This window comes from Xenopus laevis, chromosome 1L (genome assembly GCF_017654675.1).
Source record: "Xenopus laevis strain J_2021 chromosome 1L, Xenopus_laevis_v10.1, whole genome shotgun sequence".
In the NCBI taxonomy this organism is placed as follows: Eukaryota; Metazoa; Chordata; class Amphibia; order Anura; family Pipidae; genus Xenopus; species Xenopus laevis.
In genome coordinates, this window is record NC_054371.1 from 12908075 (window position 1) to 12922522 (window position 14448).

General features: G+C 40.2%; 1 protein-coding gene across 1 annotated transcript in view; it reads right to left on the reverse strand.

Moving 5' to 3' along the window:
* Positions 1-14448, reverse strand: part of dnaaf9.L (dynein axonemal assembly factor 9 L homeolog) — a 98672-nt gene that overhangs the window by 14498 nt on the left and 69726 nt on the right. Inside the window, exons 18-25 of the mRNA XM_018227100.2 lie at positions 13544-13614; positions 10181-10231; positions 9691-9778; positions 8521-8624; positions 5342-5488; positions 5027-5118; positions 2260-2361; positions 477-594 (exon numbers count right to left, since the gene is read on the reverse strand). Coding sequence (XP_018082589.1) covers positions 477-594; positions 2260-2361; positions 5027-5118; positions 5342-5488; positions 8521-8624; positions 9691-9778; positions 10181-10231; positions 13544-13614 — 773 coding nt within the window. The remainder of the gene's footprint in view (positions 1-476; positions 595-2259; positions 2362-5026; positions 5119-5341; positions 5489-8520; positions 8625-9690; positions 9779-10180; positions 10232-13543; positions 13615-14448) is intronic.

Genomic DNA, 14448 nt, shown 5'->3' on the forward strand with positions numbered 1-14448 from the left:
GATCACCTGACCAGAAATACTGCAGCTCTAACTGTAACAGGAAGAGATCACCTGACCAGAAATACTGCAGCTCTAACTGTAACAGGAAGAGATCACCTGACCAGAAATATTGCAGCTCTAACTGTTACAGGAAGAGATCACCTGACCAGAAATACTGCAGCTCTAACTGTAACAGGAAGAGATCACCTGACCAGAAATACTGCAGCTCTAACTGTAACAGGAAGAGATCACCTGACCAGAAATACTGCAGCTCTAACTGTAACTATCATTATGTTTGAGGCAGTGCTATCCAATGTATTACATGTAGTGGGCCATACAAATCCTTTGAGGGGCCACATCTGACCAGCAGGTCTCCAGTTGGAAAGCCCAGTTCAGTGGACTATTGCTGAAGAATTACGCAGGGGCACAATGTTAGCTCTCTGTACATGTGTATAGATATGTGTTCACTAAACATAAAGGAACACCCAAGCACTTACCTTTTCATTCTCTGGGTTATTAGGAGTAGCAGGTTCAGAATGCTGCAGTAGAAAAGGCAGGTGCACCCTTGGGATTGGCTCCTTCCCCACACTGCTCACTCCAAGGTGCTGAAAGAAACTGATGAAACAAGACACTGTTATGAGTATATCCATGAAAGCAGCAATCATTTATAGGGATCCTGACACTTTCTGTGAACAGTTTCCTTGGCCCCTATTTGCTGTTACCAGACACAGCACATAGGTGTGAAATAACAAATAACAATTTGCACATGACAAAATACCACACTTGAGTCTCTTACATTTAAAGAGATTCTGTCAGGATTTTTATGGTGTCACTCCACAATATCAAATCTCATTCCTAACCCAACAAGTGTATTTTTTTAGTTGTAATATTGGCGTGTAGTAGTGATGTGCGGGTCGGGTTTTTCCCGACCCGCAGATGCCCGAGCCCGACTTCCGGGTTACTATTATATACCAGCGCTGCCTGACCCGCTGATGCGGTCACAAAAGGGGAGAGGCAAGCAGGCGCGCATCTATAAAAGTTAAACCCGGAAGTCGGCATTTGTAAGGTCGCGGGCGGGAAGAGCAGTCAGAAGAGCTCAACTCGCACCCACCCCGGAAAATGGGTGCGAGGTCAGCCCGAACAGGCAGGCCCGCACATCACTAGTTACATCTCAGGTCATTTTAACTGGTCATGTGCTTTCAGAAAGAGCCAGCACTTTAGGATGGAACTGCTTTCTGGCAGGCTGTTGTTTCTCCTACTGAATGTAACTGAATGTGTCTCAGTGGGACATGGATTTTACTATTGAGTGCTGTTCTTAGATCTAACAGGCAGCTGCTATCTTGTGTTAGGGAGCTGGAAACAGATAATATGTCTAACCCCATGTCAAATTTCAAAATTAAATATAAAAAAATCTGTTTGCTATTTTGAAAAACAAATTCCAGTGCAAAAGTCTGATGGAGCAGCACTTTTAACTGATTTGTTTTGAGAAAAAACACGTTTTCCCATGACAGTATCCCTTTAAGTCTTCTTGTACCTTGCACCATTGTGCATATTGATGTAAATAATGTGCACAGGGTACAAAGGGACCCCTCTACTTTATATCTACCTCTATATATCTACCTCTATATATCTACCTCTATATATCTACCTCTGACCAGGAATTAAGCACGGGTCACTGACTGAACATAGCACCTGACGATGCTCTTTTTTTCTGTTTGTGAGATCACATGCAATGGAAGGGTCTGTATATATAATGCTATGCCCCACCAGTGCAACGGCATGATCTTCCAGAGTGTAAATTTCTCAACACTTGGCAAAAAGGGGCTTAAATTTTGCACCCATATTTGCTTTGTGCTGGGTGGGAAGTGCACAATTTTGGCGACTAGCAGCAGGCACACAACACTTAAACCCTGGGAATAATTGCTGCATTGCAACAGAAAAATAGCTGCACTCACTTACTGGAGAAAAAGCCTGGGTGCACACTGCACAAAAGTCATATAGAATCATGTACAGCAAGGCACTTACAGGACTTTAAAATATTGTGAAATAGAGATAAATAATAAATAAACGTTATCTCTTTTTCACCAGATTTTAGTGAGTGCCTTGCTTTACATGACATGCCACGTTTCATAATACCCTGACCACTGGCTGGCACTGTTTCAGCAACAGGTATGAAAGGAACTAGAGGAAACAGAATGGCAGAATGACTCCATGAGGAAAATATGAATATTTTCACATATTGCAAGAACGGGATTAGAAAAACGTGTTGACTGAAATCACCTTTGTATCCCAGGAAGGCTTGCTGATGCCATCTTGAGGTGAGTCCATCTTTCTGCTGTTGGATAGGCTAAAGCTTCGTACAAATTCTGTATGTTCAAGTAACTAGCCAAAAGAGAACAGGTGATTATTAAAGCAGTTTAGTGCTTCCATAATGGTTAAGAAATGCAAAGGGTCCTTCCAGGGATGTGGTCTAGTCATTATACCAGGAACATTTACACAGTCATTCTCACCAGAAATGTTCCATTCAGATGTACAATCCAAGTGCCAGGCTTTTGTAAAAACAGGTCTATGCTGCTTGAAGCCTTTGCTTTCCTTTTATGATTTTATTTGACTGCAAGAAGAAGTATAATATCCAGATACTGGGAAACAGCTCTTCTCAATGCAGCTCAGGAAAAGACAGCAATTTTTTTTATATATATTTTAGTAGTTTTTTGTTAATTTTTGCAACACCTTTCAGTATTCTGTTTCTGTGCCAGCATGAGAAAATGAACTATAACGCAATAAACTGGGAGTACACAGGATCTATATGGACTGAAAATCGGTTTTTATTCTACTCTATGGGGCGCTAGCGTTACTTCGCTAGCGTTTGGCATTTTCGTTACTGCGCAAATTCACTAAGAACGCTGGCGTAGATTCGCTAGTGTTACTTCGCACCTTTACGCCTGGCGAATTATCGCTATAGACGTAACTACGCAAATTCACTAACGCGCGCAGTGTACTGAACGCTACCTTTTACGCTAGACTTCCTTCGCTAACCTCAGACCAGGCGAAGCGCAATAGAGTAGATAGGGATTGCTTCAAAAAAAGTCAAAATTTTTTCTAAGTCCCAAAAAACGCTGGCGTGTTTTCTACATTATGGGTGATAGGCTGAAAAAGATGGCAAATTTTTTGGGGCTCCCCTCCTTCCCCCCTACATTTCCTGACTCATGGCAACTTAACTATACAGTGGGCACATGTGTAGGGCAAAATAAAATTTTTATTTGATGAATTGAAGGTTTTCTAGGCATTTGTAGTGCTGATACGTATTCCTCCATTGAAATTTGAATTTGGCGCCGTATGCAAATTAACCATCGCTAGCTTAACTTTGCGAATCAACGCTAGCGCAACTTCGCAACCTTACGCTACCCCTGAGCGCAACTTCGGATTTTAGTGAATTTGCGAAGCGCTGGTGAAACTACGCCTGGCGAAGTGTGGTGAAGTTACGCCTGGCGCAACTACGAATCTTAGTGAATTTGCCCCTATGTGAGGGTAATTTTAAATTTAATAGAGATCTATTACAGTTTTTGGTTGAAAAGCATAAAGCCATATAAAAGTACCCACCTTCCCCTGGTGTTAAAGTATTAAATTCTCTTTGAAACAGGTTAAAGGAGAAGCCTTCCTGACATAGAGTTTTTTAAATTAGATTCAAATTCGATTCGAGTTTTCGGATAGATTCTATTCATCAGAGTTTTAAAAATTCGATTTTTTAAATAAATTTCAATTGGTCTACTTTTGAGTTCAATATTCGGGTATTTACACTAATGGGTATGCATTGCGGAGGAGGGTAGAGGTAAGATACCGCTTTATGTTCTAATCAGTCTAAATGAACCATAGGAGTGCAGCGTCATGAGAAGTGATTCACCAATCGCAGGAGGATTTATATCCACTTTAGATAATGTGAGATGGGCAAGATTAAGCAATATGATAGGTGATAGAGCTTGTATATAGGAAGATGATTATTAGATATTGACCTACTACCAATGGGTATATACTTTGAGCCAATCTCAATTTTAGATACATTTGTAACATAATTTGGTCTGTAAGATTAGACAGGAGGAAAGTACAGGATGGTTACAATCAGAGCAGCGTTCATTTGTATTTGGTTTTACATATTTTTTTATTTTTGTTTTTCTCTTTTTTAGTTCCTTTTTAACTGTTGATTTACTTATTTGTATAAATAGCATAAATGTGAATTTTAGTAAACTTATTGTTAGTTTAATGCAAATGGAAGCTATGATATACATAGTTTGAGCGATATTTGAAACATCGGGCGCTTGCATCTGACGAAGGCTACACGTCATCTCCACTGAAGCTGTTTTCCCTCCAGTATTTAGATATAAGGCATATCCATTGTCTATTTGATAGTTTGAGAAAGGCCTTAGGGAGGCGGAAACGTCAGTCTGTAGCTTTTTATTAATAAATACTTTTAAGATCTGAGACTGCAGACTCCTTTCGAAGTTTACATAACATCTGTTGTTTCTGTGCCCAGGCACATTTGTTTTTTTTTCGAGAATGCTGGCATCCCCTTGGATTATATATATATATATATATATATATATATATATATATATATATATATATATATATATATATATATATATATATATATATATATATATACTTGCTGTCTGTTTGTGAGCTTCCTTGAGAACAGAAAGAAGCGGCTGAAGTATTGAACTTCTGGGACCCCTTTTGAAAATCTTATTACAGGTGCTAGACGTATGACCAAACAAATGTGAGATCACATTAGGGCAAAAAAAGTGGATTTCATTGGTAGACAAAAATGCCTGTAGTTTACCTTGAATTTATTTTATTTCATATTGGGGTCATTTCTGATACATGGGGCAGGGTTCAAAGAGCAAACAAAAAAGGCTGCATAGCACCAAGTATTTTCCAAGTACAGATTGTGATATTCTGTGCCCTGTGGTGTGGTAACATACACTCATCACACGATTCTAATATAAAATCTTTACTTAATTCTTCTCCAAATAGAAGCAACTGGACTTACATTTGTCTCTGGTCTGTGGACAGTTGATCTTCTTGAATTACTTGTAAATGGAGTCCGGAATTATCTGTACACTTCTGCCAAATAGGGAAGACCTAAAGAAAATTAAAACTGGTTTACAATTGGCAACTTTTTACTAGCGTGTTCAAACAAAAATCTAACACTTCATTAGATTACAACTGAAGCACAAAGAAATGAAGGCAACAATAATAAATACAGAAATATATAATAAAATCACGGTGCAAGTTTGTACATCATGTGCAATGGATTGGTGGAGATGTACAGCAGCACTTCCATCTCTGTGTCTGTCAGTAATACCTGTGAGTAAAAAGTCCGATAGCTCTTTGACTTGGGCATAAGTGCAAACATGAGGAAGCCAGCAGCACGACTGAAATGAATAGGCAGGTGTGGAGTCAGGGAGCTGTTAAACTCAACAACGACTGCAGCAGCAACGGTGGTTGAATTCTGTAAAAGAAAAATAGATACAAATAAATAAGGTCACATTAAAGTAGAAGGAAAAGCTAAAATTAAGTAATCATTATCAGAAAGGTCTATATAAATACACCAGTAATCCCTCAAAGTAATGCTGCTCTGAGTCCTCTGTCAAAAGAAACACCGCATTTCTTTCCTTCTATTGTGTACTCATGGGCTTCTGTATCAGACTTCCTGTTTTCAGCTTAAACCTCCAGGGCTAGGGCTTGAGCATGCTCAGTTTGCTCCTCTCTCTCCTCCCCTCCCTGCTGTAATCTGAGCCCAGAGCTATGAGAAAGCAGGGAGAGGCAGGAAGTGATATTATGGCAAGCTAATATGGCAGCTTCTATCCTAAACAGACAGAGAGAGCTTCTAGAGCTGTTTACTCAGGTATGGAAAAGCATTCTGCAGAATAGTGTTACAGCTTGCACTATTGTGGCAAATATATTGCCAATAAACTGCTTTGCTAGCTTTCCTTCACCTTTAAAGGATAAGTAAACCTTAAAAATAAGTAAATGTAAAATTGATGAGGGGGCTATTGTAAGCACTTTTGCAATGTACATTCATTAATTATTGTTTTTTAATTCCAAGATATTAAGGGATACATGTGCTGTTAATATGAATGAATTTTGTTACAACAGCTCCACCTGCTGGTCATTTTCCCACCAGTCTGACCAGCAAGTAGTCAAGGAAGTTGTCAGGAGAAAGAAAGAGGCTTTCTCCTGACAACTTCCTTGACTACTTGCTGGTCAGACTGGTGGGAAAATGACCAGCAGGTGGTGCTGCTGTAATAAAAAATATCATTCACATTAACAGTACATGTATTCCTTAATTATCTTGGAATGAAAAAACAATAATTAATGAATGTACATAAGAGGCTCCAGTCTAGGATTGGGAGCTGCACTGGAAAACAGTAGAAGAGAATATATCCAGTGTGTATACTGTCCTACCCTAAACTATAAGAGAAAGGTCACGAATGGGCTAAAGGGAAACAAAGTGATACCAATTAGTATTGCCGGATAATATGCCAGCTGGATATAGTGCATGCACTGCTATTGTTCCGTCTCTACGGTTTTCCTATCACAGTATAAAAAAGTGGGAAGTTTGCTTGGCTGATAAGATGGAATCTATTTTAGGAAGACTTTATTATACAATATTTCCTACAGCAGAATTAACTTGTCACTTTCTCAAATGTAGCTTGGCAGCCCCTCCTGATGTATAAAAGCTTGTATAGTGGAATTGTCAGGTTGACTTGTTGCTGCCAGAAAGCAAAAGAGGGTGGATTTGGGGTCTTCCATTTCAGGGTAATACATTTCTATGCTATATTATTGTTAATTATTATTATGTAGAATGGTTATCAGAGTTCTAGTGGCTCTGGTGGGTGCTAGTTTATCCACTTGATGCCACAGAGGGGTGTAGGCGGATATATGATTACAGGGTCTTGGGAAGAGGTTTAGAACATGGCGACACGCTTGCACCACCTCCTTCATTGGCAATGTTGTTTCCAATGAAAATTTGTATCCCCTATAGAAGAGATTTTTGAGTCCTTCGTAGGAGCCCATTATGCAAGCTTTAAAGGGCACCTATCACAGCCAAAATCAAACACATATTAACAATCTGACCAGTACAAGCTAAACACGTTTAATCAAACTACATATATAGTTTTTTGAAAAAACTGCAGGTTTTAAAAAAATCCCTTACTTTGTCAAATGGGTTCTTTCACTGAGGGAGGCCATATTGAGACTCTAACAGAGACTCTAATGTGCAAATTTCAGGAGCATGCTCAGATTGTAACACTGCTTTGAGTATTCTACCCAGAATGCCTTGTTTTAGTAAACTCCTCCACTAGAAGTATCCACTAGAAGTGCTGCCACCTGCTAACTTCCAGCAGGTGGCAGCACTACTGAACAGCAGCTAACACACAGGTTTGGCTGATTTGAAAATAGCTTAGAAGGGTTGATAAGCAAACAAGGAATTTGAACTGAGCATGTGCGAGATTTCAGAGCTACAGTTGGCTGGGAAGATATAGGTAGGAGGAGCCAGTGAAATCCAAGATGGCTGCCTCAGCTAGAACTGCAGTGGAGATAGGGGAGATCTTGCAGAAGGTATAGTGATCTGATCATTTACATTATACAAACAATTCTAACTGTTTTAAAAATCGGATTTCTTGAACTTTCACATAGTGTATTTACTTAGTAAATGATTTTGGTCATGATTGGTGCCCTTTAAGTGTTGTTAATGGATTGTCCCTTGAGGAGGTTGCCCAGGCTACTGTCAGTTTAGTGGCCAGTTAGTATAAGAACATATTAGGTGCTGCCAACCCACCACTGTCTGTGGGGAGTTGTAGTTTAGCTGTGCTTACCCTGGGTTGAGAAGGTCCCCAGTATAATTGAGTCATGAGACACTTTAGTTTGCAGACTAATTGTTTAGGAATTGCAGGGATTGATGAAAAACGTAGAGGAATTTTGGTAGCATGGTCATTTTGAATAGGTTGATGCACCCCCACGAGGGACTAAAGTAGCCTGCTCCAGGCTTTAATCCTGTTTTCCAGGGTGCAAAGAAGAGGCTGAAGACGGAGTTCCAAAAAGAGTTTAAAGTCAGAGTGAATCGTAATCCCTAGGAATTTGAACAATGAGATCTTTCAGGCTTTGTGTGGAATGGGTATTGAGAAGATCTATAGGAAATAGAATTTACTTTTCCCAGTTGATTTTGAGGCTTGAGTACAGAATGTTTATTATATTTAGTGCGAAGAATACATCAGAGGTGGGGTTGGCCAAGTAGAGGAGAGTATCGTCTGCAAAGTCTTCGGTTACTTAAGTGGGGGGAAAGCAGATGCAGAACAACAAGATGGCAACAGTAGGACAAGATGACAAGAGCTGGGCAAGAAGCTGACATTATACATCAGTAGATTTAACTGTGATACTTTCAGTTTTTGTTAAAGTGCAACTCTCAGCAGATACCAACGTCTGAACATACATAGAGGAAAAGAAAAGATTAATAACATGCGATGGGACAGATTTACTTACCCCATCGTACAGTTTAATAGAATTCACGTGATTCTTTGATATGGTAATGCTCCCATGGTAAGGATGAAGAAACAGAATGCCATCAGAAAAGAAACACAGTTTCCCTACAATAAAACAAATAATTGGATCTTAAAAGAGCTATCTACAAATCTTAGCATTACAAATGACTAAACTTAATGAGATATTGGGGTAATCCCCAATAAACTGTTGACTTGGAGTGGTCAAAAGAGCAATTAAATCTAGCTTGAGTATGGTCAGACCCTTAAGGTGGCCAGACACAGGCCGATAAAAGCTGCCGACAGATCGAGTCGGCAGATTATTGGCCTGTGTATGGGGGCCACCGACGGGCTTCCCCGATTGAGATCTGGCTGAAAGTCGGCCAGATCTCGATCGGATGGGACTAAAAATCCCGTCTGATCGCGGCCGCATATCCAACCGCCCGTTCCCATTCATTAGGATACGATCGTTGGGCCCTAGGGCCCACGATCGGATCAGCCCAATATTGCCCACCTCAAGGTGGGCATATCGGAGAGATAATATGAATGAATTTTGTTACAACAGCGCCACCTGCTGGTCAGTTTCCCACCAGTCTGACCACCAAGTAGTCAAGGAAGTTGTCAAGAGAAAGAAAGAGGCTGCTCTAATGTTCTTCTGCTTAGGAAAAAAAAATATAAACCTTTCTCAAATCTTTCCTAAGCAGAAGAACATCAGAGCAGCCTCTTTCTTTCTCTTGACAACTTCCTTGACTACTTGCTGGTCAGACTGGTGGGAAAATGACCAGCAGGTGGCGCTGTTGTAACAAAATTCATTCATATTTACAGTACATGTATCTCTTAATATCTTGGAATTAAAAAACAATAAATAATGAATGTACATTGCAAAAGTGCTTAGAATAGCACTCTCGTCAACATTACAAATCTGTTTTTTTGACATTTCATATTGAAATTTGACATGGGGCAGGACAGGTTCCCTCTTGTCAACTTTACATTCACTTATCTTTAGGTTTTACTTAAAGATAACGAATCCCAACCTACATCCTTTAATGAATCCCAACCTACATCTTTGGAAAATGTCACCATAATGTCCTAGTCCCACCAACTGCTTTAGTTCATCCCACTGCATAAGTCAGATATCACTGCCTCTCATCCCGTAAACAGAGGAGAACTTCACCTTCTTCAGGACCCATCTCCAAGCTTCCAGGGCACATGTAAGCGCCATCACTGCTTGCAAGGAAACTGCCAAGGAAAGATTTCTGTTCCTGCAAAATAATATCAGGTTGTTTCGAATGAGATCTTCTTAGACTAGTAAAAATATGAAAGGAGAATTAAAGCTGCAAAACTAATTTTGCCCCTGTTGTTTTCTTCAATGCAAAAGCCACATGTAAAATATCTCAAGCCCTATCTGACTTTCCCCATATGCCCCAAGCTTTTCAATCTAGCTGAATAGGTTCTGTAGAAGAAATAAATGTGCGAAGGAATGGGGGCTCGATATATTACAGGATTAACAATTCCAGCATCTGGAAAACTACATCTCCCAGCTTTACAGGTGCAGATATGGTAGTGGGACGACCAACCCTAAACATCTGATCAAACCCAGGTTTTGTTTGGGGTAGTTGTGGTTACCCGTACACGGGTTGATGTAAAGGCATTAGCCTACTCACCTTCACTGTGCTGAATGCTTTCTCTGATAGTTTTACTTCATTATCTTCTACCTGCAAAGCAAACAAATGTGTGAGGTCACAAATAACAGCAACTACATGTAGTCTGGATACATGGTAATTATTGAAATCATTTAAATTGTGAGCTCTTTTAAAGGAGAAGGAAAGTATTTTTGCACTTGGGGTGCCAAATGTTAGGCACCTCCAAATGTTTGTATTTACAGTGGTGTGAAAAACTATTTGCCCCCTTCCTGATTTCTTATTCTTTTGCATGTTTGTCACACAAAATGTTTCTGATCATCAAACACATTTAACTATTAGTAAGATAACACAAGTAAACACAAAATGCAGTTTTTAAATGAGGGTTTTTATTATTTAGGGAGAAAAGAAATCCAAACCTGTGTTAAAAAGTAATTGCCCCCTGAACCCAATAACTGGTTGGGCCACCCTTAGCAGCAATAACTGCAATCAAGCGTTTGCGATAACTTGCAACGAGTCTTTTACAGGGCTCTGGAGGAATTTTGGCCCACTCATCTTTGCAGAATTGTTGTAATTCAGCTTTATTTGAGGGTTTTCTAGCATGAACCGCCTTTTTAAGGTCATGCCACAACATCTCAATAGGATTCAGGTCAGGACTTTGACTAGGCCACTCCAAAGTCTTCATTTTGTTTTTCTTCAGCCATTCAGAGGTGGATTTGCTGGTGTGTTTTGGGTCATTGTCCTGCTGCAGCACCCAAGATCGCTTCAGCTTGAGTTGACGAACAGATGGCCGGACAATCTCCTTCAGGATTTTTTGGTAGACAGTAGAATTCATGGTTCCATCTATCACAGCAAGTCTTCCAGGTCCTGAAGCAGCAAAACAACCCCAGACCATCACACTACCACCACCATATTTTACTGTTGGTATGATGTTCTTTTTCTGAAATGCTGTGTTACTTTTACGCCAGATGTAACGGGACGCGCACCTTCCAAAAAGTTCAACTTTTGTCTCGTCGGTCCACAAGGTATTTTCCCAAAAGTCTTGGCAATCATTGAGATGTTTTTTAGCAAAATTGAGACGAGCCTTAATGTTCTTTTTGCTTAAAAGTGGCGCCTTGGAAATGTGCCATGCAGGCCGTTTTTGCCCAGTCTCTTTCTTATGGTGGAGTCGTGAACACTGACCTTAATTGAGGCAAGTGAGGCCTGCAGTTCTTTAGATGTTGTCCTGGGGTCTTTTGTGGCCTCTCGGATGAGTTGTCTCTGCGCTCTTGGGGTAATTTTGGTCGGCCGGCCACTCCTGGGAAGGTTCACCACTGTTCCATGTTTTTGCCATTTGTGGATAATGGCTCTCACTGTGGTTCGCTGGAGTCCCAAAGCTTTAGAAATGGCTTTATAACCTTTGAAATTGAACTCAGGTGTGATAAACCACAGTTAAGTTATTTTTTAACAAGGGGGGCAATCACTTTTTCACACAGGCCCATGTAGATTTGGAGTTTTTTTTCTCCCTTAATAACGTAAACCTTCATTTAAAAACTGCATTTTGTGTTCAATTATGTTATCTTTGACTAATAGTTAACGGTTTTTGATGAGCAGAAACATTTAAGTGTGACAAACATGCAAAAGAATAAGAAATCAGGAAGGGGGCAAATAGTTTTTCACACCACTGTACTTCTGAATCTGAAACCCCAGGCTGGTGCTCCTATCAGCAGAAAACTACAGCGGCCCGGGGTTATACTAGAGAGGATCACTCTGTGGTGCTCTCTAGTATAACCCCGGGCCGGTGCAGTTTTCTGCTGATAGGAGCACCGGCCAGGGGTTTTAGGTAAGTAAATACATTCACTTGGGGTGCATAACATTTGGAACACCCAAATGCAAGAACACTTTCCTTCTCCTTTAAGCAGGGCCCTCTATACAATGCATTGGTATTTTTGTAAGTATTCTAGTATGTTTAATACACACATGTACAATGCTGCAGAATATGTTTGTGTTTTATAAATATTGCTTTAATAGCAATAATTGTCCCAGGTAGTTTAAAGCTGACGCTAATTTACAACTCCCTACAACTGGAGGGGAATTTAGCCCAACAACTTTGCATGTTTTATGTTACAAGTCACAAATTCCTTTATTTACTTTTCAAAGTCCCCATTTCTGGTGGAGGTGCAATATCTCTGGGACCCACTAGGTGTCAGTCAAGCTTTTAAGTTCATCTTCCTGTTTAATGTTTTTCCAATAAAAGGTTTCAGCTTGTAATAAGATATTCCGAACCCTGTAATCTGAATATGCATCACAGCATTTGCCCCTAGGGCTGGGAAGCGGAGTCTGAACACAGCTGTGGGCCTAAAAGCCTACTCCCATCACCCCTCAGGCAACCAAAAGAAACTGAAGAGAAGCAACAGCTGGAGGGATGCATTTCAATCAGTCTTGAATGAGAATTTCAGACTTTTGTTTTATTCGAAACATTCTAGATCTCAATGTACTAAAAATGTGAGCTCACTTTGGCAATATAGGAGACAAATGCTGGGAGTTTCACTGGTGTGTGGCTGTGAGCTGTGCATATAGGGGAAGATTCTGGCCAAAATGCTTGTGTTTGTGCACAGAAGATTTCTGGCAGAAAATGCGATGAAAGGTGGATATCACTCCCTTCCTGTCACTCTGTCTACAAGACAGAATGAGGACAGATGGACATTTTATTCACCAAAATGCTGCATGTGCCATGGGCCTTAGAAAGCAGAACAATTACAAAATGGATCTTATGTATTTATTATGGATACAACTAGGGTTGCCACCTTTAAAAAAAAAAAAAATACTGGCCAATGGTGGGGGCGGATAATAAAGGGACGGACCGTGACGCAAAAGGGAGCGGAGCCGACGGCCAGCACCGTAAAAAGGGGCGGAGCCTCAGGGTAGCGCCGCAAAAGGGCCGGGGCCACATCACAAAGTAAATGTAAGTTTTTACTGGAGGGCAGGGGCTTTTTTAAAGGGTATTACAAATTACCGGCAGCTACATTGCCGGTAAATTTGTAATACCGGCCCTGGCAGGTGGCAACCCTAGATACACCGAATTCAGGATTCAGTTTGGGATTCAGCCTTTTTCAGCAGGATTCAGATTCGGACAAATCCTTCTGCCTGGCCGGATCGAATCCAAATCCTAATTTGCATATGCAAATTAGGGATGGGGAAGGAAATGTGTTACTTTTTGATGCAAACAAGAAGTAAAAAATGTTTTCCCCTGCCCACCCCTAATCTGGATATGCAAATTAGGATTTGGTTCGGTATTCGGCTGAATCTTTCACGAAGGACTCGGGGTTCTTCCCAATCCAAAATAGTGGATTCGGTACATGAACTGGCAACAGTGAGGAACCCTGAGAATGAAGTGTCAATACTAACCAGCCATGATAGAAAGCGTGGAACAGCAGCAGTGAGGATGGTGTAGCTTTTATCTGTAGATACAGTTCCATCTGAAGGAAAGGGAAAACAAGTTGAATATGAATTACATGTCAAATTTAGACATTTTTCACAAATCATTTGTTGCTGTTGGCTTCTGCTCTGATTATCTGTTACTACTCCTATAAACACATGCATGCTATAGCTGCTTACAGGATTTTTCTAGCAAAGACAAAATAAAACCATTCAGCAGTTGTTGACACCACAGTGAAAAATGCTCACAGGAAAGCCATGACACTGAATAAACACAGAAACCTTAGTGTTACTATTTTATTGTTAATTCAGGTTCAGGAAAACATTTCCGCAGTAGAATTGCTTTATACTCGAGCGGCAGCCTGCCCTTGTGAGTATACGAGATAAACAGGTTCTTCTTCCACCTGTTTAATTATGTTTACGAGGATTCCCTCAGGAAAAATAAACAGAACACAGGGCTAAACAAACTGAAGCAAAATTCAGGTTACGATAAGAACAAACAAAAACACACGAGGGAAGTAATTATGTCAATTATTTTACAAATGTACTTTGTTTTCTGTCCATAAGTTCAAAGGCTACAATAAACCTGCTGGAATCCTCAGCATCTAGGCCTGGCCTGCAAGAAAAACTCACACCCAGAGCTTATAAGCAGAACCTAGTTATCACTGTTGTTATATAAACAAGGGGATTGTATGATCAGTTGAGATTTTCAGTTCAGCAGTCAAAATAAACATTAGTAAACATATGACGAGCATAGGGAATAATACATCTGCTGCATTTAAATGAACAATAACACCAAAAAATTCAAATGTCTTAAATTAAAGAAAATATAATGTACTGTTGTGTTTTACTGGCACAACTGGTATATTTGCATC